The sequence below is a fragment of the Oryx dammah genome, unplaced genomic scaffold (genome assembly GCF_014754425.2).
Source record: "Oryx dammah isolate SB20612 unplaced genomic scaffold, SCBI_Odam_1.1 HiC_scaffold_1, whole genome shotgun sequence".
Classification (NCBI taxonomy): Eukaryota; Metazoa; Chordata; class Mammalia; order Artiodactyla; family Bovidae; genus Oryx; species Oryx dammah.
In genome coordinates this window covers 83095119-83119848 of record NW_024070185.1, presented here as the reverse complement: position 1 = coordinate 83119848, position 24730 = coordinate 83095119, and the positions used below count along the sequence as shown (strand labels likewise).

Below are 24730 nucleotides of genomic sequence, written 5' to 3'. Positions count from 1 at the left end.
CAGTATGATGTTAGCCGTGGGCTGATTATATACAGCTTTCATTATGTTGAAGTACATTCCTTTTACACTTTATTTGTTGAGATTTTTTTTTGTCATTTAAATTTTTTCAAATATCTTTTTTCTTCATCTATTGCCATTATCATAAGATTTTCTACTTCATTCTGTCAATGTGTTGTATCACATTTATTGATTTACTTATGTTGAGCCATCCGTGCACCTCAGGAATAAATCCCACGTGACTTTAGTGTATGATTCTTTTAATGTGCTCTTGATTCAGTTTGGTAGTATTTTGTTGAGAGTTTTTGTATATAAATGTCATACAGATCCATCAAGGATACTGGGCTGTAACTCTGTTTTCTTATAGTATCCTTGTCTAATTTTGGAATCAGGGTAAAGCTGGCTAGCAAAATGAGTCAGAAGTATTACTTCCTTTTCAGTTTTTTTTGGAAGAGTTTAAGAAAGACTGTGCTAATTCTTCTTTAAATGTTTAATAGAATTCACCAGTGAGGTTTTCCAGTTCTGCACTTTTCTTTGTCGGGAGATTTTTGATTACGGATTTAGTTTCTTCATTAGTTAACAGGTCCATTCAGATTTTCTATTTCTTAATGATTCAGTCTTGATAGTCTGTGTGTTTCTAGGAGTTTATCCATTTTTCTAGGTTATTCAATATTTTGGTATGTACTTATTCATGGTATTCTCTCATGATTCTTTTCATTTCTGTATTATTAATGTAACATCTCCCCTTTCAATTCAGATTTCAGTTTCTTAGCCTAGCTAAAGGTTTGCTGACTTTAACTTTTCCAAGAACTAGCTCTTAGTTTCATCGATCTTTTCTTTTTTTTTTTTCCAAGTCTCTATTTCTACTCTAAATTTTGTTGTTTCCTTCTTTCTGCTAACTTTGGGCTAAGTTCATCCTTTCACTAGTTCCTTGAGGTGTGAAGTTAAAGGGTTTGAGATCTTTCTTGTCTCTCAATGTAAGTTTTTGTAACTATAAATTTCCTCTTAAAATTGCTTTTGCTGAAGGATGTAAGTTTTGGCATGTTGTGTTTCCATTTTCATTTATATCAAGATATTTTTATTTTCTTTAAAATTTCCTCTTTGACCCATTTGTTATTCAGAAATGCACTGCTTAATTTCCATGTATTTTTATATTTTCCAGCTTTTCTCTTGTTGATTTCTAGTTTCATGATGTTGTGGTTGGAAAAATAACCTGATGTGATTTCAGTCTTCTTAAATTTGTTAAGACTTGTTTTATAATCTAACAAACGATCTATCTTGGAGAATGTTTCACGCGCACTTGAGAAGAATGTGTACTCTGCTGTTTTGAGTAGAATGTTCTGCTTATGTCTGTTAAGCTCCATTTGTTCTAGGGTCCTTTTGTTCTATATTTTCTCATGGATTTTCCGTCTGGAAGGTTTATCCATTATTAAAAGTGAAGTAGTTTAAGTCCCCCACTATTAGTGCATAGACATCTATTTCTGCCTGCAGACCTGTTAATATTTGCTCCATATATGTAGGAGCTCACATCTTGAGTATATACATAATTACAACTGCTATATCCTTTTGATAAACTGATTATAGAATGACTTTCATTGTCTCTTGTTACAGATTTTGACTCATAGCCATTTTGTCTGATATAACTGCCCCTGCTCTCTATTGGTTTCCATCAGCCTATAATATATCCTTCACTTTCAGGATATATATGCCACTAAAGTTGAAGTGAATCTCCTGCAGACAACATATAGTTTTGTCTTATTTTTTAATTCACTCAGCCACTCTGTACTTTGGCCACCTGATGCAAAGAGCCAATTCATGTAAGATCTTGATGCTGGGAAGGATTGAGGGCGAAGTGGGAAACACAGAATGAGATGGTTGGATGGCATTGCCGACTAAATGGACATGAGTTTGAGTAAACTCCAGGAGACGGTGAAGGACAGGGAAGCCTAAGCATGCTGCACTCCACAGGGTCCCAAAGAGTAGGACATAATTTAGCAATTGAACAACAACTCTATATTTTGATTAGAGACATTAATTCATTTTCATTTAAAGTAATTATTGATAAATATGGACTTACTAATTGCCATCTTCTTGCTTTCTGTTTCATACTTCCTTTCTTCCTCTCTTTCTTCCTTTCTGATCTGATGATTTTCTATAGTGGTATGCTTTATTTCCTTTATCTTTTATGTATAGGTATTTAGTCTGTGACTACCATGAGGCTTAAAATAAAAATATAGTTATAACAGCCTATATACTTTTACCATTGAATTTTATACTTCCATGTGTTTTCATGAGGCAGCTACAGTGGTGATGAACTCCCTCAACTTTTGTTTGTTTGGGTAAAGTCTTTATTTCTCCTTCATTTCTGAATGACAGCTTTGCCAGTTGAAGTAGTATTCTTAGTCATCAGCTTTTTTCTTTCAGAATTTTGAATATATCATTCCACCCTCTCCTGCCTTACAAGGTTTCTTCTGAGAAATCTGCTGAGAGTTTTTTTTTTTTTTTTCATATAAAACAAGGTTTTTTCTCCCAATTGCTGCTTTCAAAATTCTTTGTCTTTGATTTTTGATAGCTTTATTATAATGTATCTTCGAAAAATCTTCTTTGGGTTACATCTATATAGGGACTTAAGAGATCCATGGACATAGATGTTCATGATCTTGTCCTAGATTTGAGAATTTTTCTTTTTTTAATTTATTTTTAATTGAAGGATAATTGCTTTACAATATTGTGTTGGTCTCAGCCATACATCAACATGATCCAGCCATAGGTATACATATGTTCCCTCTCCCTTGAACCTCCCTCCTGGAAATTTCTTAAAATAAGTTTCCTGCCCTTTCTCTCTCTCTTCTCTGGGGATGTCCACAATGAAAATGTTAGTTACTGGATGGAGCCCCATAATTCACATAGGCTTTCTTCACTTTTTTTCATTCCCTTTTCTTCTATGACTTGATATTTCAAATGACTCATCTTCAAGTTCACAGATTCTGTCTTCAGCTTGATCAAGTCTATATGGCAGACTTGATCTCTACTGCATTTTTTTAAACCTCATTCACTATATTAATTCAGCTCCAGAATTTCTGTTTGGTTCTTCTTACCATTTCTATTTCTCTGTTAAACTTCTCATTTTTGTTTGTGTATTGTTTTCATGATTTTTTTGTCTACATGTGTTCTCTTATAACTCACCAAGTTTCTTTAAAACAATTAAGTTTGAATTCTATGGCAGTTCATAGATCTCCAATTCTTTGTGGCCTGTTACTTTAAAATTATTCTGCTCCTTTTGGTGGTGTCAAGTTTCCTTGCTTTTTTCCATGTTTCTTGTAACTTTGTGTTGATGTCTGTGTATCTGATGGATCCCTCATCTCTTCTAGACCTTACAAACTGATTTTGGTGGAGAAGACCTTTACCTTCCAGTGGCTAGAGGGAAGCTGGCTAGATGGAGTATGTTGATTCCAGGTACAGGGCAGGCCCAGCACTGTAGTTTCTGTGCAGCTCACCAGCTGAGGTCAGTATTGGCAAGGATGGTATGAGTCCTCAACTGCAGGTAGCTACAGAGGCTATGGGACTGTTGGGGTCTACAATGGTGACAGTTTGTGGGCACCTTTTGATCCTTTTTTTCCCATGGGGATTTTATTGCTGATGGGCTACCTCTTAGCACTGGATCCAGCCTGTGGACACTCTCCTGGCAGTGCTAACACAGGTATCTGAAGTAAAGGTGCTGATGGCACAGATTCAGCAGCAGTCTGGAGTGCAGGCACTCACAGAGGGATGATGGCTCCAGGTTCTGGTGTGCTGACTAGTTCACAATGGTGGTAGCTCCAGCATCTCAGGTGCATGAGTGTGCAGCTACCATGGAGCTGGGATCTGAAGCATGGGTGCCACCACAACAGCCAGGGTTCTAGGGTCTGGGGTATGCACAGGGTTGACGGAGGCAGCCGGCAGTCCTGGTCCCAGGACAGCAGACCAGCAGCTTCTTCTGGAGAGGGAAGAATAAGGTGCAGTGGCAACTCTCTCCCTAGGGTGTCTTGTGGTGGTGATAGCTGCTGGTAATGGTGATGGCTGGTGATGGCTGCTGGGCTGGTTAACTCCATGGTGAAAGCACCCAGCGTTCTCTGTGGAGTAGGCAACTGGGGCCCATGCCCACTATCACTACAGGTTCCTCTGCTGTGAAAGCTGTGGGGAAGCTGCAGCTGCCATGGGGGCGGTAGAGGTCCCTAGCCACAAAGGCTAACAGAGTCCTTCACAGAGCTGGCCACTGGGGACCATGATGGCACAAGCTGTGTAGCTGATACAGATACCTCCATCTTTTTTGTTCCTTGCCAACTCATCTGCCATCTCAGCTGATTCCCCTAATCCTTTCTGTTCATTAATTCTTCATTTCTGCTCCACTGTGTTAACACAGGTTCTTAACTGGATTTCTGAGCCATCCCACGGCCACTTCCGTTTATGTATTGATGTCCAACTGTTGTTCTTATGTGAGGACAGATGCTGATATCTCCTGCTCTGCAATCTTGCTGACATCACTCCACCCCCATTATCCTCTGAGGATATTGGTTTTTTAATCTATCTGGTTTTTTAATCTGGGCAGAGTTTTCCACCTCTCATATGAACCTTTTGTCCTTTTCCTTTCTTCTCAACTATCATTACCTCTTTCCCAACATCTGAGTGAGTCCACCATTCTCACTATCATGAGCAACTTTCTGATTTGACGATACAGCATTCATCCGTTCCCTCACGCAGCAGCACTCTTAAATTTCCTCCAGGGAACAGCTTTCCTTATTTTCAAGTCCAGGGATGTGCATATAACTTGGGAACAGGTCGGTCTGTGCCTTCTAGCCACCTGGTCACATGGCTGCTTTAGTTCTGCATAGTGGAGTTAGGCTCAGAACTTCTGAATCCTTCTGAAAAGTGATAACTCTCCTGTCTATATTTGAATCGGGAAGACTATACACTGGAGCTGTTCCAGTAATCTTCTGGTCACAAAATATAAATGTGAGGTTTTTAATTATTCAACTTTTTAACATTTATGGCACTTTTCCGATTTTATTTCTTCTTATGTTAGTAAGAAGTGTGGTAAGTTGTATTTCTCCAGGACATAAATTTGCCAGATTGTAGCAATGTCCCTTTTTCCTTCCTGATATTGACTGTGCCTTCTCTCTTTCCTAGAGTCAGTCTCACCAGTGGCTCACCAGTTTTATTTGCCAAATCAAAGAAACAACTTTAAGCTTTGTTGATACTCTATATATGAACAAAGCTAGTGGAGGTGATGGAATCCCAGTTGAGCTATTTCAAATCCTGAAAGATGATGCTGTGAAAGTGCTACACTCAATATGCCAGCAAATTTGGAAAACTCAGCAGTGGCCACAGGACTGGAAAAGGTCAGTTTTCATTCCAATCCCAAAGAAAGGCAATCCCAAAGAATGCTCAAACTACTGTACAATTGTACTCATCTCACATGCTAGTAAAGTGATGTTTAAAATTCTCCAAGACAGGCTTCAACAACATGTGAACTATGAACTTCCAGATGTTCAAGCTGGTTTTAGGAAAGGCAGAGGAACCAGAGATCAAATTGCCAACATCTGCTGGATCACTGAAAAAGCAAAAGAGTTCCAGAAAAACATCTATTTCTGCTTTACTGACTATGCCAAAGCCTTTGACTGTGTGGATCACAAGAAACTGTGGAAAATTCTGAAAGACATGGGAATACCATACCACCTGACCTGCCTCTTGAGAAATCTGTATGCAGGTCAGGAAGCAACAGTTAGAACTGGACATGGAACAACAGACTGGTTCCAAATAGGAAAAGGAGTCCGTCAAGGCTGTATATTGTCACCCTGCTTATTTCACTTATATGCAGAGTACACCATGAGAAATGCTGGGTTAGATGAAGCACAAGCTGGAATCAAGATTGCCAGGAGAAATATCAATAACCTGAGATATGCAGATATACACCACCCTTATGGCAGAAAGTGAAGAAGAACTAAAAAGCCTATTGATGAAAGCCAAAGAGGAGAGTGAAAATGTTGGCTTAAAGCTCAACATTCAGAAAATGAAGATCATGGCATCCGGTCCCATCATTTCATGGGAAATAGACGGGGAAACAGTAGAAACAGTGGCTGACTTTATTTTTCTGGGCTCCAAAATCACTGCAGATGGTGACTACAGCCATGAAATTAAAAGACACTTACTCCTTGGAAGGAAAGTTATGACCAACCTAGACAGCATATTAAAAAGCAGAGACATTTCTTTGTCAACAAAGGTCCGTCTAGTCAAGGCTATGGTTTTTCCTGTGGTCAAGTATGAATGTGAGAGTTGGACTATGAAGAAAGCTGAGCACAGAAGAATTGATGCTTTTGAACTATGGTGTCGGAGAAGACTCTTGAAAGTCCCTTGGACTGCAAGGAGATCCAACCAGTCCATCCTAAAGGAGATCGGTCCTGAGTGTTCATTGGAAGGACTGATGTTGAAGCTGAAACTTGAATACTTTGGCCACCTGATACAAAGCACTGCCTCATTGAAAAAGACCTTGATGCTGGGAAAAATTGGGGGCAGGAGGAGAAGGGGACGACAGAGGATGAGATGGTTGGATGGTATCACTGACTCAATGGACATGGGTTTGGGTGGACTCCGGGAGCTGGTAATGGACAGGAAGGCCTGGAATGCTGCAGTTCATGGGGTTGCAGAGTTGGACACAACTGAGCAACTGAACTGAACTGTAACTCTACTGTATATTTATTTTGTATTTCATTAATTCATGTTTTTGTTTTATTTCTTCCTTTTAACTGCATTCAATTTTCTCTTCTCTAACTTTTTATAGTAGATATATTTTGATTGTTTCTAGTCTTTTCTCCTTTCTAAAATGTGCATTTGAGACTGCAAAATTTATGCAAAATATAGATTTTACCTGCATTCCACACATTTTGATAATTAATGTTTCATTTGCATGATTTTCATATCATTATTATTTAGAATATTTTCACAACTTACATTATAATTTTTTTGTTGTTTCATGAGATAAACCCATTTCCTAACTGTCAACTTGTGGAGACTTCAGGTATCTTCTTGTTTTTAAATTCTAGCTTACTGCCAATTGTAGTTAGAGAACATGCACTGAATGATTTCAATCCTTTTAAATCTGAAATTAGTTTTGTGTCCGGTATATGGCTAATTTTAAAATATCCTTTGTGTACTTGAAAAAACTGGCATTCTTCAGCCATTGGGTGTCCTACATATGAAACAAAACTGCTAATTCTACTGTTGAAATCCTTTATATTCTGAATTGATTTTTGTCTTCCCATTTGAAAAGTTAAAACTCTCATGATGATTTTTTTCATTTATTTCTATTAATTTTTGCTTTATATATTTTGAGGCTGTGTTATTGAAGACATGCAAATATAGTTATTTGATCTTCCAGGAGAACTGAATCTTTCATCACTACTCATTTGTCTATTTGTCTGATATAAAAGCTCTACTCTATGGGACTTCCATGACAGTCCAGTGACTAAGGCTGCACTCCCACTGCAAGGGGCACAGGTTTGATCCTTGGTTAGGGAACTAAGGGGCTTCCCTGGTGGTTCAGGGGTAAAGAATCTGCCAGCAGTTCAGGAGCTGCAGGAGACAATGGCTTCAATATCTGGGTCAGGACGATCCCCTGGAGGAGGGCATGGCAACCCACTCCAGTATTCTTGCCTGGAGAATCTCCATGGACAGAGGAGCCTGACAGGCTATAGCCCACAGGATCACAGAGTAGGACATGAGTAAAGCAACTTAGCATGCAAACACATAGAGAAGGAAGATCCTACATGGCCCATGGCTCTGCCCACTCCACAAAAGAAAAAAAGAAAAACCAATCTACTCTAGCCTTCTTTAGGTATTAGCATGCCTTTTTTTTTTTTTTCATTTCTTTACTTGTCACCATTTGTAGCCTTATGTCTTAGTTTGTTATTAGTTTGTTCTCTTCTTTCACATTTGACAAAGTTTGATATTTATTTCATTTACATTTAATTACTCATCTACTAGAGTTAGGACTACCATCTTACAAATGATTTCCTATATTTTCATCATGTTCAATGCTGCTTTTTCTCTTCTTCCTTGCCTTTTGTTTTCAAAAAATTCTTCCCTACTCTACCCCTCCCCCGTGACTGTGAAAGTTGTCTACTACTTTACAATTCTCAAAAGAGTATTCTATAGACTACAATATACATTCTTGATTTTGGCTCTCTTCTCTAACAATGCAAGAATGTAGGAGCTCTTTGAGTACAATTCCCTTCCCCTGGTAAATATGCCCTTACTTTCACATATTTTAGCAAAACAAATATATTTCAAATCTCTGAAGACACTGTTTTTAAACAGTTAACACTCCTTTTGACTGGTCTATGTTTTATAATTCCATTACTTTTATTCCTTCCTATATTTCTGACCTTCCATCTGGCATTACTGTGGTTTAGCCTAAAAATATCCCATCTTACATTTGCAATATGCAGGTATTAAATCCTTTTCATTTTTATCTCATCTTAATTTATGTAGCATGCTAACCACCAGGTAGAGATTCAAAGTTTATGTTTACTTTCCTTAGCACTTTGAGGATACCAGTATTTCCTAACCCAAAGTCACACATTCTCCTGTGTTTCCTACCATAAGTTTCACAGTTTTCAATTTTACATTTAGGGTTACATTACATTTTGATTTGGTTTTTTTATATGGTGTTAAGTATGGATTAATATTCATTTTTCACATATGAATGATCAATTATTCTAAGACTAGAAAAACCTGTTCTCTCTTCATTGAATGTCCTCTACATGTTTATAAAAAACTAAGTGTCTCTCTGTCTTCTCTTTATTCTATTTACCTGTAATTACTCCAATACCACCTCTTCATGGATTACAGTCTTGTCATGAGTAACTTGAGTAACTCAATGAAGCTATGAGCCATGTTGTACAGGGCCATCCAAGATGGGTGGGTCACAGTGAAGACTTCTGGACAAAATGCAGTCCACTGGAAAAGGAAATGGCAACCCACTCCAGTATTCTGGAGTGGTCTCTTGCATGGAGAACCCCATGGACAGTATGAAAAGGCAAAAAGATATGACACCAGAAGATGAGCAACCCCTAGGTTGGAAGGTGTCCAATATGCTACTGGGGAAGAGTGAAGGGCAATTATTAATAGCTCCAGAAAGAATGAAGTGGATGGGCCAAAGCAGAAACAATGCCCATTTGTGGATGCGTCTGGTAGTGAAAGCAAAGTCTGATGCTGCAGAGAACAATATTGCAAAGGAACCTGGAATGTTAGGTCCATGAATTACAGTAAACTGGATGTGGTCAAGCAGGAGATGGCAAGAGTGAACATTGACATCTTAGGAACCAGTGAACTAAAATGGATAAGAATAGGCGAATTAAATTTAGATGACCATCGCATCTACTACTGTGAGAAAGAATTCCTTAGAAGAAATGGAGTAGCCCTCATAGCCAACAGAAGAGTCCAAACTGCAGTATTTGGGTGAAACCTCAAAAATGACAGAAAGATCTCAGTTCCCTTCCAAGGTAAACCATTCAACACCAGGGTAATCAAAGTCTATGTCCCAACCACTAACACTGAAGAAGCTGAAGTTGAAAAGTTCTGTGAAGACCCACAAGACCTTTTAGAGCTAACACCAAAAAAAGATGTCCTTTTCATCATAAAGGACTGGAATGCAAAAGTAGGAAGTCAAGAGATACCTAGAGTAACAGGCAAGTTTGGTGGTTGAGTACAAAACAAAGCAGGGCAAAGGCTACTAGAGTTTTGCCAAGAGAATGCACTGGTCATAGCAAACACTCTCTTCCAACAACACAAGACTGTTTACACAGACATCACCAGATGGTCAATACTGAAATCAGGCAGATTATATTATTTGCAGTCAAAGATGGACAAGCTCTATACAGTCAGCAAAAACAAGACCTGGAGCTGACTATGGCTCAGGTCATCAGCTCCTTATTGCAAAATTCAGGCTTAAATTGAAGAAAGTAGGGAAAACCATTTAGGCCATTCAGGTATGACCTAAATCAAATCCCTTATGATTATACTCTGGAGGTGATGAGTAGAGTCAAGGGATTAGATCTGGTAGACAGAGTGCCTGAATAACGATGGATGGAAGTTAGTAACACTGTGAATGAGGCAGTGACCCAAACCATCCCAAAGAATAAGAAGGTTAAGTGGTTGTCTTTGGAGGCTTACAATAGCTGAAGAAAGAAGAGAAGCAAAAGGCAAAGGAGAAAGGGAAAAATACACCCAACTGCATGCAGAGTTTCAGAGAATAACAAGGAAATATAAGAACTCTCCTGTTCATAAATGAACAATGCAAAGTAATAGAGGAAAACAATAGAATGGGAAAGACCAGAGATCTCTTCAAGAAAATTGGAGATATCAAGGGAGTATTTCATGTAAGGATGGGCACAATAAACGACAGAAAAGTTAAGGACCAAACAGAAGCACAAGAGATTAAGAAGAGGTGGGAAGAATACACAGAAGAACTATGCGAAAAAGCTCTGAAAGAACCAGATAACCACAATGACTTCATGTCACTCACCTAGAGCTGACATTCTGAAGTGTGAAGTCAAGTGAGCCTTAAGAAGCATCACTACAAACAAAGCTGGTGGAGATATTTAAAATCTTAAAAGATGATGCAGTTAAAGTGCTGCACTCATTATGTCAGCAAATTTGGAAAACTCAGCAGTGATCACAGGACTGGAAAAGGTCAGTTTTCACCTCAATTCCTAAGAAGGGCAATGCCAAAGAATGTTCAAACTGCTGTACAATTGCACTCATTTCACATAATAGCAAGATTATGCTCAAAATCCTTCAAGCTAGGCTTTAGCAGTATGTAAACCAAGAACCTCCAGATGTACAAGCTAGGTTTAAAAAAGGCAGAGGAACCAGAGATCAAATTGCCAACATTCGTTGAATCACAGAGAAAGCAAGGGAGTTCCAGAAAAATAATATCTATTTCTGCTTCACTAACTACGTTAAAGCCTCTGACTGTGTGGATTGGAACAAACTGTGGAAAATTCTTAAAGAAATGGAAATACCAGACCACCTAACCTGTCTCCTGAGACACCTGTATGCAGGTCAAGAAGCAACAGTTAGAATCGAACACAGAACTAACATGACTGGTTCAAAATTAGGAAAGGAGTCTGTCAAGGCTGCATATTGTCACCCTGCTTATTTAACTTATATGCAGAGTACACCATGTGCATGTACATCATTTCACATGTACATCATGCGAAATGCCTGGCTGGATGAACCACAAGCTGGAATCAACACTGCCAGGAAAAATACCAACAATCTCAGATAAGCAGATGATACCACTCTAATGGACGAAGGCAAAGAGGAACTAAAGAGCCTCTTGATGAGGGTGAAAGAGAGCAAAAAAGCTGGCTTGAAACTTAACATTCAAAAAACTAAGATCATGGTATCTGGTCCCATCACTTCATGGCAACTTTATTTTCTTGGGGTCCAAAATCACTGCCAACAGTGACTGCAGCCATGAAATTAAAAGACACTTTCCTCTTAGAAGGAAAGCTATGAAAAACCTAGACAGCATATTAAAAAGCAGAGATATCATTTTGCTGACAAAGGTCCATGTAAGTCCAAGCTATGGTTTTTTTCTAGTAGTCATGGACGGATGTGAGAGTTGGACGATAAAGAAGGCTGAGCACCAAAGAACAGATGCTTTTGAATTGTGGTGCTGGAGAAGACTCTTGAAAATCCCTTGGACAGCAAGGAGATCAAACCAATCAATCCTAAAGGAAATCAACCTGAATATTCACTGGAAGGACTATGCTGAAGCTCCAACACTTGGCCACCTGATGCAAAGATTTGACTCAACAGAAAAGACCCTGATGCTGGGAAAGATTTAAGGAAAAAGGAGGAGGAGGTGGGAGAGGATATCACTGACTCAATGGGCATGAATTTGAGCAAACTCTGAGAGACAGTGGAAGACAGAGAAGCCTGATGTGCTATAGTCCATGTGGCTGCAAAGAACTGGACATGACTCAAGTGACCAAATAACACTACCACCAACACCACACTGTCTTGATCACTATGATTTTATAATAATTCTTGAAATCAGCTAGTGTTAGCATTGCAATCTGTTTCTTTTACTTCCAAATTCCAATGGCTTTTACATTTTCACAGCTTTTCAACTGCTAGAAAAAAACTTTTGGGATTCTGGTGGCAGCTGCATAAAATCTGTTGATCAAGTGAGAGAGAATTAAAACTGTAATAACATCGTGTCTTCTGACCTGAGAATAGGGTACTTCTTTAGGTCTTTAGCTTCCATCCACATTGTTTTGTAGTTCTTACTGAACAGTCTTACAGATATCTTATCAGATTTAACTCTACATTGTTCATGGAGAGTTTGCAGAGGATACTTGTAGTTGTTGAATATAGTGAAATTCCTTTTCTGCATTTATTTAGATAATCTTACGGACTGCTTCTTTACTACTTTATCAGTATGATAAATGATATCTCTTTCCTATAGTTTTTTGGACATATGGAATACAGCTGTAATTAACTGTATTAATGTTGTCTGCTAATTCTGATAGCTTTGTCAGCTATGGGGAATAAGGAATTTTCCTCATATTGTCCTGCTTGATAATTTCAGTTGGATATCAGACAATGTAAAACTTGCCTTCTTGGGTGCTGTATGAGTTTATATTCCTAATAACATTCTTTGCTATGGGATGCAGTTAAGCTACTCTGGCTTGATCTTTTGATATCTTGCTCTTAAGGTTTGTTCAGCAGGACAAGAACAAATTTTAATTTAGGGCTAATTATTCTCCATGACAGAGGCAAGGCCCTTGTCAGTCCTCTACCCAAGGGCCCTTGAATTATAAGTCCTTCCAGCTAACCGGAAGGAACAGACATTCCCATACTATGAGTTATAGTAGCATTCCCTCTAATCCTTTGGAGTGGTTCATTTCCTGGCATCAGCTAGTTTCCTCACACACAGTACTCTGTAAAATAAAAAAAAGGAATCCTCTGTCAATCCAGAGGCTTTCCTCTTTGTGCTCTCTCCTCTCCAAAACTCTACCCACAAACTCTTGCCCCTGGGCTTCCCAAGACTCTCAGATCAGTCTCCTCATTACGGGAATTCTGCTGAGCTCTACCTGGGTCCCTCCTTCCCTGCTCTGGGACTGTGAAAACTTTCTTAGTGCAGTCAGCTGAAATGATCATCGAGTTTTTTCAGTCTTGCAGGTATCAATGTCAGTCACTCCTTTACGTTCAGTCTTTAAAAAACATACTTCCACATATTCTGCGTGCTTTTTCAGTTGTTTTAAGGGAAAATAAATCCAGTGCCTATTATCCAATGTGACCTAAAGTAAAAGTCTGAGGATCTCTTTTGTTTTCTGTTCTTGTTGCTGCTTTTCTTTCATGCTATCTTGCCTCATTATCTGCCAGGTTACTTCAGTTCAGTTCAGTTCAGTCGCTCAGTCGTGTCCGACTCTTTGCAACCCCATGAATCGCAGCACGCCAGGCCTCCCTGTCCATCACCAACTCCCGGAGTTCACTCAGACTCACGTCCATCGAGTCGGTGAGGCCATCCAGCCATCTCATCCTCTGTCGTCCCCTTCTCCTCCTGCCCCCAATCCCTCCCAGCATCAAAGTCTTTTCCAATGAGTCAACTCTTCGCACGAGGTGGCCAAAGGACTGGAGTTTCAGCTTTAGCATCATTCCCTCCAATGAAATTTCAGGGCTGATCTCCTTCAGAATGGACTGGTTAGAGCTCCTTGCAGTCCAAGGGACTCTCAAGAGTCTTCTCCAACACCACAGTTCAAAAGCATCAATTCTTCGGCACTCAGCTTTCTTCACAGTCCAACTCTCACATCCATATATTACCACTGGAAAAACCACAGCCTTGACTAGATGGACCTTTGTTGGCAAAGGAATGTCTCTGCTTTTGAATATGCTATCTAGGTTGGTCATAACTTTTCTTCCAAGGAGTAAGCGTCTTTTAATTTCATGGCTGCAGTCATCATCTGCTGTGATTTTGGAGCCCTAAAAAATAAAGTCTGACACTGTTTCCCCATCTATTTTCCATGAAGTGATGGGACTAGATGCCATGATCTTCATTTTCTGAATGTTGAGCTTTAAGCCAACTTTTTCACTCTCCACTTTCACTTTCATCAAGAGGCTTTTTAGCTCCTCTTCACTTTCTGCCATAAGGGTGGTGTCATCTGCATATCTGAGGTTATTGATATTTCTCCCAGCAATCTTGATTCCAGCTTGTGTTTCTTCCAGCCCAGAGTTTCTCATGATGTACCCTGCATATAAGTTAAATAAGCAGGGTGACAATATACAGCCTTGACGGACTCCTTTTCCTATTTGGAACCAGTCTGTTGTTCCATGTCCAGTTCTAACTGTTGCTTCCTGACCTGCATATAGGTTTCTCAAGAGGCAAGTTGGGTAGTCTGGTATTCCCATCTCTTTCAGAATTTTCCACAGTTCATTGTGATCCACACAGTCAAAGGCTTTGGCATAGTTAATAAAGCAGAAATAAATGTTTTTCTGAAACTCTCTTGCTTTTTTGATGATCCAGCGGATGTTCACAGTTTGATCTCTGGTTCCTCTGCCTTTTCACTTTCTTTCAATATATGTAAATTTTTTTTTCACTTTTTAAGTTATCATACAGTAAAATGGACTTCTTTAGCTGCAGAATTCTGAGAACTTTAGCATACATATATCCATATAATTACTACCATAATGCATAGCAATTCAATCATCCCTAAAAAACTTCCTTGTGTTATTATCCCTTTATAATCACATTCTCCCCCTATCTCTAACTCCTTGGAAACACTGATCTGGTATCTACAGTTTTTTTTGAGAATGTCATTAAAAATAGGATTATCCAGTATGCAGCTTTTTGAGACAGATTTCCTTCACTCAGTATGCCTTTGGGATTCACTCATGCTGTTACATGTGTCAATTGTTTGTTTCTTTCTCAAAGCACCATAGTCTGTTTTTCCAATCACCCATTGCAGGATATTTAGGTTGTTTCCAGTTTGGGCAATTATGCACATGAACTGCTATAACTATTTACATATAAGTGTTTAGTAAACATGAATTTTTTATTTCTCCTTGGTAAAGATTGAGTAGTGAAATCGTTGTGTCATATACTGAGTATATCTTTGATTTTTTAAATATCCAACTAAATATTTTCCAGAATATCTGTACCATTTTGCATTCCCACTAGCATGAGAGATCCAGTTGCTCCATATCCACACAAAACTCAGTATTGTTAGCTTAGCCAGTCTCACAAGTGTGTGATGATCCCTCACTATGGCTTTTATTTGCATTTCCCTGGTAATCAATGACATTAATTATTTAAAATGTGCTTAACTGACGCCCTTATATTCTCTTTAGGAAGTGTCTGTTCCAGTCCATTGTCCATTTTTCAGTTGAGCTGTTTTCTTAGGAGTTTTGAGAGTACTTTATTTATTTGGGGAACAAATACTAAGCTGAATATGTAACTTGCAATTATTTTTTGCCAGTGTGTAGATCGTCTTTTCATTCTCTTAACAGTGGTTCTCATAGCACAAAAGAATTGACTTTGATGATGTCTGATTTATCCATTCTTCTTTTATGCATTATGCTTTTGGTGTTAGATCTAAAGACTCCCTCGGCACAGGTCACAAAAGTTCTCCAAAAATTATAATACAGCTTTATATTTTATGTTTGGATATACAATGACTTTTTAGTTAATTTTTGTATAAAGATATCAGGCATAGGTCAAAGTTCAATTATTGCAGGTGGATGAGCAACTAGTTCAACACCATTTGTTGAAAAGACTATCCTTTCTACATAAAATTGCTTTTGCATCCTTGTCAAAAAATCAAATGGCTATATTTCTATGGATATATTTCTGGGCTTTATATTCTTTTTCACTATGTGTCAACTGATTTATGTGTCAATTCTTTTGTCGATACTATACTTTCTAGGCTACTGTAACATTATAATGTCTTAATATTGAGTAGTATGATGCTTCCAACTTCATCTGCCTTTTTCAAAACTGCTTTAGCTATACCTTTGTATTTCCATATAAATTTTAGAGTCAGCCTGTCTGTATCTGCAAAAATTACCATTTGAATTTTTATTGGCATTCTGTTAGATCTATATAACATTTGGGGAAGAACTGCTGAAATCTTTAAAAATCAACATTTTTAAGGCTGAATCTTCTAATTCATAAACACAGTATGCTTCTCCATTTATTTAGCTCATCTCTAATCCATTTCATCATTACTTTATAGTTTTCACTATATAGATTCTGTATGTTTTGTTAAATTTAAAGCTATGTATCTTTTCTTTAGCTACTGTAAATAGTATTCTTTCAAAATATTATTTTTAATTGTTCACTGTCAGCATATAGAAACATAGTTATTTTTGTTGTTGACTACATATCCTATGATCTTGCTAAACTGTCTCCTTGGTTCTCATAGTTGTTTCTGTTTAGAATGCTTGTGAATTTTTTCCACATAAAATCACACTAGCTGCAGAGACAGTTTCATTTCTTCCTTTTCACTCCACATGACTTTAAAAATTTGTTTTGGCTATGGCAGCATAGCCAGACTTATTGCTACACACGGGTTTTCTCTAGTTGTGCGAGTGGAGGCTGCCCTGTAGTTGCAGGCATGGGCTTCTCACTGCAGTGGCTTCTTGTTGCAGAGCATGGGCTCTAGGTCACCTGGGTTTCAGTGGTTGTGGTGCATGGGCCTAGTAGCCTAGTGGCAAGTGGAATCTTCCCAGAACAGGGACTGAACCTGGGTCCCCTGCCCTGGCACGTGGATTTCCACCCACTGGACTACCAGTGAAGTCCTCAATTTACATGCCTTTTATTTCTGTTTCTTGTTCATCTGGAATCTAATATTTCTAGTGTGACACTGACTAGAAATAGAGAGATTAAACATCTATGCCTTGATCCCCATCTTAGGGAAAACACATTTCGCTTTTCATCACTGAACATGATGTTAGCTGTTAGTTTTCTGTAGATGCCCTTTATCGAGTTGAGATTTTCCATTTATCCCTAGCTTGCTGAGCATTTTTATCATGAATGGGTGTTGTATTTTGTCAAATACTTTTTCTGTATCAACTGATATGATTGTGTACCTTCCCTTTTGTAAGGAAATGAGATTCCCTTTGACATTAATATGGTGAATTAGTTGATTCCTGAATATTGCCTTCCTAGGATATACTCTGCTTTGTTATGGCATATTCTTTTTATATTGCTAGATTTGACTTTTTAACATTTTACTGAGTTTTTTTTTCCCCTTCTATATCCTTGAAAGATCAGGATATCAGATAAAATAGATAAAAGTGTCTGTCACTCTTTTTTAGGTGTGTGTGTGGTACTGCCTTTATATAGTTTTGATATAAGGGCAATGCTGGCTTCATAAAACAATTTGAAAAGTATTCCTTTCTCTTCAATTTTCTGGATGAGTCTGTAGAATTGGTGTTATTTCCTTTTTAAAATGTTTCATAGAATTCAACAGTGAAACTATCTGGGAGATATTTTTGATGCTAATTTAATCTTGTTAAAAGGTATAGGAGTATTCAGGTTATCTATTCCATCTTGGATGAGTTTTAGTAGTTTGTGGCTTTCATAGAGTTAGTTTGTTTCAATTAAGTTGTCAAATAAATGTGACTAGGTTTGTTCAAAATAGTCCATGACTATGATTCCATGATCAGCATCTCTTTATGCAGGGTCTATAGTGATGTCTCCCCTTTTTCCTGATAATGGTATTTTGTATCTTTTTCTTCGTCAGTCTTACAAGAGACCAAACATTTTTATTTTTTCAAAGAATTCGTTTTTGGTTTCATTGTTTTTTCTATTGTTTTGTCTCAAATGTCATTGATTTCTGCTCTTACCTTTATTTCTTTCCTTCTGTTTGCTTTGGATTTTCTAGTTTTTCCTAACTTCTCATGGTGAAAACTTGGGTTATTGATTTGAGACCTCTTTCTTCCTCTAAACATTTACTGCTATAAATTTCCCTTTAATTACTGTTTCAGCTGCATCTCACACATTTTAATATATTTTCATTCTTGTTCATATCAAAATGTTTTCTGATTTTCCCTGAGAATTTTTCCTGCAAAAACACTAGTAGGAAAGAGCAAGGGCCTCACCTGCACTGTGAAGGTAACTGACAGGCCCAAGCCTGAGTGCCACCTCAACTTCACTTATTTGGTGGACAACTGGGACAGGGATACAGACAAGGACATAGCCCCACAGACTGCTCTGGGCTTTGGGGTAACAGTGCAGGGTGAGGCTTTTGTACTTTGTTTGGCACACAGCACATGCTGGCAAAACATGAGCACAAGTAAAGTCAGGCTGAGGACCATGAGACGACGTGGAGCAATACACAGGAGACAGACAGAATTATCAAGTAGGAAGGGTTGGGAGTTCTGGCCGCTCATACCTTGGCTGGTGTCTGGCTGCAGGGAGCTCAGAGGAAGTGGGGGTGAAGATTCGGGGGCCTCTACTGCTGGGTGCTCGGCCACCGGACAGATGATAAACCACCTCTTCCCAGTGTGCAGGACTAAGAGGCAGGACAAAACAGCTGTTGAGAGTGAGTAGGTGACCCCTCCCTGCCAATATCAGACCTGTCAAATGGCGATTTGAGGAATTCATCTCACACCAGTGGGGAGGATGTACAGCCCACTGAGGGGGCTCCTCACTGGCATTAGAGGCTCTCAGAAGTCCCCCCAGCAAGGGCTTATTTCCAAGGTCACCTGAAGTACATCAGTGAAGTGGTAATGCTGGCTAGGGGACCAGCAGGGCAGTGAGTCCACACCAGGCTCAGTCCCCACCCAGACCAGACATGGCTCTTCAGACAGGGGAGCTGTCCCCAGATGGGGACATGCTCACCATACACTCCAGCAACCCCCCAATGTGATGGCCAAAACCCCTTACAATATGCTCAGTGGGGGACCCTTATCAAATGCCTACTGGGAGCAGAGAAAGGACAACGGCAGACACGACTCCTCCGAATTCATGTCTGATTGGCAGGGACAGCCATGAAGGGAGACATACCATTTTGCTGGTACACCGGGGCGTTTGCTTGGGATTGGCGATTCTCCTGAAAGAGGTAAAGGATCAGAACTCAGCCGACTGCATGGAACAAGAACTTCCTTCAGAGCACAACACTATCTCAAATCATCTGAGAGGCCTCGGACATTTCTAACTGGACCGAAGGCGCCTACCCTCCCGGCCACCTCACCCGACACTGCATGGCATACAGGTTCCTCTAGCAGGCCACATCACAGTGCTGTACTCGCAGAGCCTGGAGCTGGGGTATAAGCAGGCCCAGAGCCTCCCAGGACCTCCTAAGGGGGACTTACCTCCCCAGCACCCAGGCCACAGGTGCTGAGGTGCGGCGGGCTCACCCCAGGGTCGGAGGCACGGTCCACATCCGTGTCCTCACTGAGCATATCCTCTGCCTTGTCCATGACATCCTTCATCTGCTCAATGAATGTCTCCCGCTCAGCCTGCAGGATGAAGTCGTGCTCTACCTGCAACAACACATCAGCCTTGCTGGTGGGGCTGTGCCTCAGGCCACTGGCCACACAGCGTCTTCACTGATTTATTTGGTTTCTACTCTGGACTAAGCCAAGAGGGGAAACACGGCCACTGAACTCAGTTACCAACATCAGGGCTACACAGTTCAGCAAGAAGCCACAGAAGGCCTCCAGGTGATGGGCCAGTGCTATCTCCAAGAGGCAGCCACTGGCAGAGGTGGGAGGACAAGCAAGGCTGGCAACCAGTACTCCCCTCGATGGGGCTGGCATGCATGTGCCCAGTGACACAAGGAGACAGCCTCACAGTCCCAGGGGAAGAGCTATGGGCTCATCTGACCAGGCAAGACAGTAGCCTCACCATGTAGGTAGCGATCTCGTCAGGCGCATCCCCATCCAGGTCAAACTTGAACGTCACCATCTTGTGGTTGTGCGTCTCCAACTGGCACTCCACCATCTTGTCACCCGTGTTGCACACCTAAAGGATACTCAGGCAGTGAGACCAGGGAGGACACCGTGCCCAGCCTGCCCTGTCTTGCCAGCCTGCTCTGCCTGGCTACTCACATTCAGGATGGTCAGTCGGGGCCGACTGGCCCTCTCCTGGCGGGAGCGCACACGCGTGGACCTGCGGTGATGTTTCCGGGCAGCCTTGCCTTCCAGCTTTCCCCCACCAAATGCACCTTCGCAGCTGTCACTCATCTCTCTTCCAGAAGGGACGTCAGAGCCTCCATAGCTACATGAAAACCAAGAATGTTACAGCACCCAGGGGAACCCAGCCTGCCTCATGTGGGAAACTTGGCTTCCCAGAAAACCAACAGAAGCTTTACTGTCTGGGTGTGCTAGGTGGAAAACCCAGAGGGTCTAAAGCTGGCCATGCACAACAGAGGGACCCTGAGCCCACTGCCCCTCCTCACCCTGTAATATCTGTCCTGGACGGTGATGGAGTCATACGGAGCATATGACCTTTCTGACCCAGGACAGGATTAAGACACAACCCACCCCCATGCCTTGGCTCCCCCATCTGTTGAACAGCAATGGGAACACGTCAACAAGGTGGAGCTACTGTGGCATTTGAGCAGTTTGCAGAGCACTGAGCTTGGTACTGGCATGACCAGAAGGGTGGAACACAAGATCACTTCCTGTAACCAGCTCTCTCCCTAAATGCAACATTGACCATGCCTGAGGTGCTGGGAGACCTGGGATGTGGTCCAGACTCTGCCCTGCTCTCCCAGCCTTCCACAGTCCCCAGACCTGGTGACTCTCCATCCATAGCCTCTCCCTGCCCTCAGCATTGCACACCAGCACCAGGACCCAGAATACAAGTGGGAATATCTGACTACCAAACAACAGCAAGCACTGACAAACCCCCCAGAGGAGCTCCTTGAGGCTCCTCCAGGTCAGGCTTGGAAATGGGCGACGTTGTTAGAAGCTCTGACATACGAGGGCAAAGTGTGCCATTACCTCTCACAGCTCTGAGGGAGGCTGGGCTGCTTGTCCTGCGAGGCCTGCTCCTGAAATAAAACCACGGAAAGGAGGCCAGGTCACATTCATTCCCCTGCGACACAGCTGCGTGCAGTCTGCCATCTCCCCACCATCACCGCCCAGCCCGCCACCCACTCCCTTCTGACTGCAGGGAGCAAATCACGTGCAGGCTGGCAGGAGTGATTTTATGGCAGGGATTTTATGTTTAACACTTAGAGCCAAGCAGATTCCTATAAGCTGGGGCCACCTCCTTTCCAAACATGCTAACCCACTTTGATCATCCCTACGAGAGAGCACATGGCCCAGGAAGAATTATCACAGGTTCTTCCCATCGCCTCCAAGAAAAGCACTCTGAATCCATGTGTAAAAATCAGGGTCTCCAGCTGGACGTGTGATTAAGGAAAATCCATCCAGGGACAGCAGAGGGAGAAGAACAGCACCTGTGGCTGTCCCTGGACACACACTTCCCCCTTCCTGAGGGTATTCTGACTTCTGGAGCTGAGCTGCAAGGTCACAGCACAGGAGGGCTGCAGTGATGCTGGGGTCAGGAATCAGGGTGACGGGCTGGGGGCTGAGCCTCTAGGGGAGGGCCACACACCTCGGGGGCTGGCTCCACTGTCAGCTGAACGGTCGGGCAGGGACCAGGGATCCCAGGCCCACTGGGCAGCGGCAAGTTAGCAGGCGGCAGGAGAGCAGCGGTCTGGACAGGCACACTCTGAGGAGCTGCCATCACTGTGGGGGCCAGAGAGCCGGGGAGCTGAGGCAGGAGCTCGGGGGCAGGGGGCAGCAGCACTTCCGGCAGAGGTGGGGAGAGAACGGCGGCAGGCACAGGCACTGTGGCGACCTGGGTGGTGACATCCACAGCATATGTAGGCGGGTGGCCAAGCAGGATCTAAGGACACAGGCGACAGGGATGCGACTGGGGTGTGGGCCATCGCCTCCCCTGAGGGTCCTGGACCAAAGCAGGCGCTTCCATCACCCAAGGGGGTGAGCAGGTGATGAGGACGAACCTCCCCACCCAGCCACACCCCACAGACAAATCACAGCATGAGTGTATGCAGATTTAGCAAAACCAAGGACAAGACACTCTCATGTCCCCATGTGTATAAAATCAAACCTAAAACCGCATTTCATCCATGAACCTCCAGCTGTTGTCAGGCTGAGAAGCTGGAAGTGCGGCATCCACTTAGCACCTCTCTGGGCTCCCTGCCACCACCCTACAGGGCCAGATCACCATGCTACTCCACCCCAGCCTCCTGTCAGGTCAAAGCCTGTGTTCCAATCCCAGCCGTGAGCAAGAGGGGCTGCGGACCTCAGCCTTCCATGGGGTGACTTAGAAACTGGGCCAGATTCCCTCCTGTTCCCTCTTTAAAGGCTTTCAGGGGAGAGGCTGAAACAGGTTGAAGGAGAGCCACGGCCTGAAAGGGCCCTGGTTTGGGGTTGAGGTTGGGAATGGGAATGCTACAGGGCCTACAAGTATGAGACTGATCAGACACGTAGTATGTGGGCTGAGATGTGAAAGCCACAGCCTAGCTGTGGAACTTTCTCTCCTGGACAGATGCCCCAGCCTCCAGGGGAGTCTCTTCCCTTGGCACAGGGAAGCCTCTGGGCAGCCAGCCTAGCTCATCAGTAAACTCCAGATCCTCTGTTGGCAAGACCACAGGGAGGCCACCAGGCCTGGGCAGTGACCTCTAGGCACCCACACCTTCTCCAGCCGCTAGCTAAGCAGACAACCCAGTGTCAGCAGTGTGCCAGGCCAGCACAGGGCACAAGACACAGGCCGAGCAATGATACCCCCAGGCCTCCACTCAGCTCTTGGCTTTCCCCAAATGACCCTGAGCCTTGAGTCAGTGTTACTCCAAGTAAGAGATCAGGGAGGTGGTCGCTCAGTCAGGGCACTGGACTGACGATAGGCCTCCTCACGCTGGTTTTGAAACAAGCACCAGCCTACTGGGCAATGGAAAATCACCCCTTCTTTCTTGAAATACGAACCCCTTCTCGAAATCAGGGACAAACATCCAGGAGAATCCATGCATACCTATGACGGTGCCTCATTCTAGAATGGATTCAGTGCAAAATGAGTTAGGGGGACACCTGGCCCCGTAGCACACTTTCAGTATGATTCCTCACAACAAAATCAAATGGGCAGGAGCCTGAGCTTAAAAGGCAAAGGACATGCCCACTGGCACATGGCCACTGAAGCTTAGAGCCAAGGAGGATCCCTAGGTAAGAGGCTCCCTAGGTAAGAGGATGCCCAGGTGAGATCCCTGCCCCTAAGATGAAAGCCCTAGGCCAGCTCCTCTCCGCACAGGAGGCTGGGTAACAGGCTTAGAGTTACAAAACGCACATTGGCTGTGCAGGTGTGTGGAGCCACAGGGAGGCCCTCCCAGCCAGCAAGGGGGGTGTCCCTTCACTGGCAGCCCAACAAGCTGCCCATGGCCCTCACCTGACTCTGAGACATCACCCTTGGGACCAGTGGCCCATGTATACCCAACACGGCCCAGGTCATCACCAACAGCCCCCATCAGAACCCCATTTTCTTCATTTGCTGACTGCAGAGATGGGGGCTGTCCACCTACTTTCCTTTGGCAGGTAACAAGCAGTGTAGCCTCTCCAGTACCCATGGAGGGGCTGACATGGCTGTACCAAGACTGCCAACTCTATGCATGTGAGGGCAGATGCCACAATGCCCAGCATGGCCAGGGACCCTCCGCCCCCAGAGACAGCTCCTCCAACACCTGGGAAGGAACAAACAGTGACACTTTTAGTCACCCCAGTCCCCAAGGCTCCTAACACATGCTGGGAAGTGAGAGGAAACATTAGACATTCCCCACACTGGGTGAGATGCTGCAGTCATGGGACAGCGCTGCCTGCTTATCCATTCCCACTCTGCTACCCGGGTGAAGGTCCGGAGAAGGAGCAGAGATCTGTGAGCCCCTTATGTGCTAAGGGGTCTCCCAGCACCTGAAGGATGGGCCCTGGCCAGCAGGTGGGTTACCTGGCTTCCAGCACTGGCAGCCGGAGCAGCCTGCTCCGGGAGGCGGGCAACACTTGGCTGGTGGGGCTGTGGCAGCACAGGGGGTGTCGGCTGGGGAGCGGCAGCCTGCACAGTCTGCGCCGTGTGGAGGGGAGAAGGCGGGACGTCGCTGGGCACCATCTGCGGAAAGGCCGCTGGGTACACGGGCTGCGCCGGGAGTTGGGCCACAGTTGGGTGAATGGACAGGGTGCCCACACCCTGTGGGGCCACAGCCAGCAGAGGGATGGCGGTGGCAGTCGCTGCCACATTTGGCACGATGGTCCGGCATGGCACAGCCAGCGGTGCCCCAGCAGGGTGAGGCAGCTTGACTGTCTGCAGAGGCAGAGCCGGCGACGCAGGCAGGGGAGCAGCGGTGGCATTGAGTGGGAGGCTTGGCAAGATGACAGCTGGAGAGAAATACTGAGACGGCGGAGGCGCGGTGGGCCCACTGGTGGCTGGCAGGTCAGGAAGAGCTGTGGGGAGGCTGTCAACTGTGGCCAGCGGAGCGATGGGGGGAACAACAGGAAGTGGAGGCATCTGAAAGAGAACAAGCTCATCAGGACTGGGCTCTGCTGGCAGCACACTGCCCTGGGTGAGAGGGTCCACGTCACCCCACCAGGACTTGGGCCCTGCTGGCAGCACACTGCCTTGGGTGAGAGGGTCCACGTCACCCCACCAGGACTGGGCCCTGCCGGC

The 24730-nt window shown here is 43.3% G+C and overlaps 1 protein-coding gene across 6 annotated transcripts in view; it reads right to left on the bottom strand.

The window, feature by feature from the left end:
- The window catches only part of WNK2 (WNK lysine deficient protein kinase 2), a 146789-nt gene that overhangs the window by 52652 nt on the left and 69407 nt on the right, over positions 1 to 24730 (bottom strand). For 5 of the 6 annotated variants that reach the window (XR_005721835.1, XM_040245526.1, XM_040245536.1 and 2 more), the window contains exons 11-18: positions 24017 to 24571; positions 21617 to 21910; positions 20998 to 21047; positions 20101 to 20269; positions 19898 to 20014; positions 19363 to 19533; positions 19055 to 19100; positions 18441 to 18560 (exon numbers count right to left, since the gene is read on the bottom strand). Coding sequence is in view for 5 of the 6 variants with exons in the window: in XM_040245526.1 (XP_040101460.1) it covers positions 18441 to 18560; positions 19055 to 19100; positions 19363 to 19533; positions 19898 to 20014; positions 20101 to 20269; positions 20998 to 21047; positions 21617 to 21910; positions 24017 to 24571 (1522 nt within the window). In the remaining variant the exon portion in view is untranslated. The remainder of the gene's footprint in view (positions 1 to 18440; positions 18561 to 19054; positions 19101 to 19362; positions 19534 to 19897; positions 20015 to 20100; positions 20270 to 20997; positions 21048 to 21616; positions 21911 to 24016; positions 24572 to 24730) is intronic. The other variant, XM_040245556.1, reaches the window with a different exon arrangement.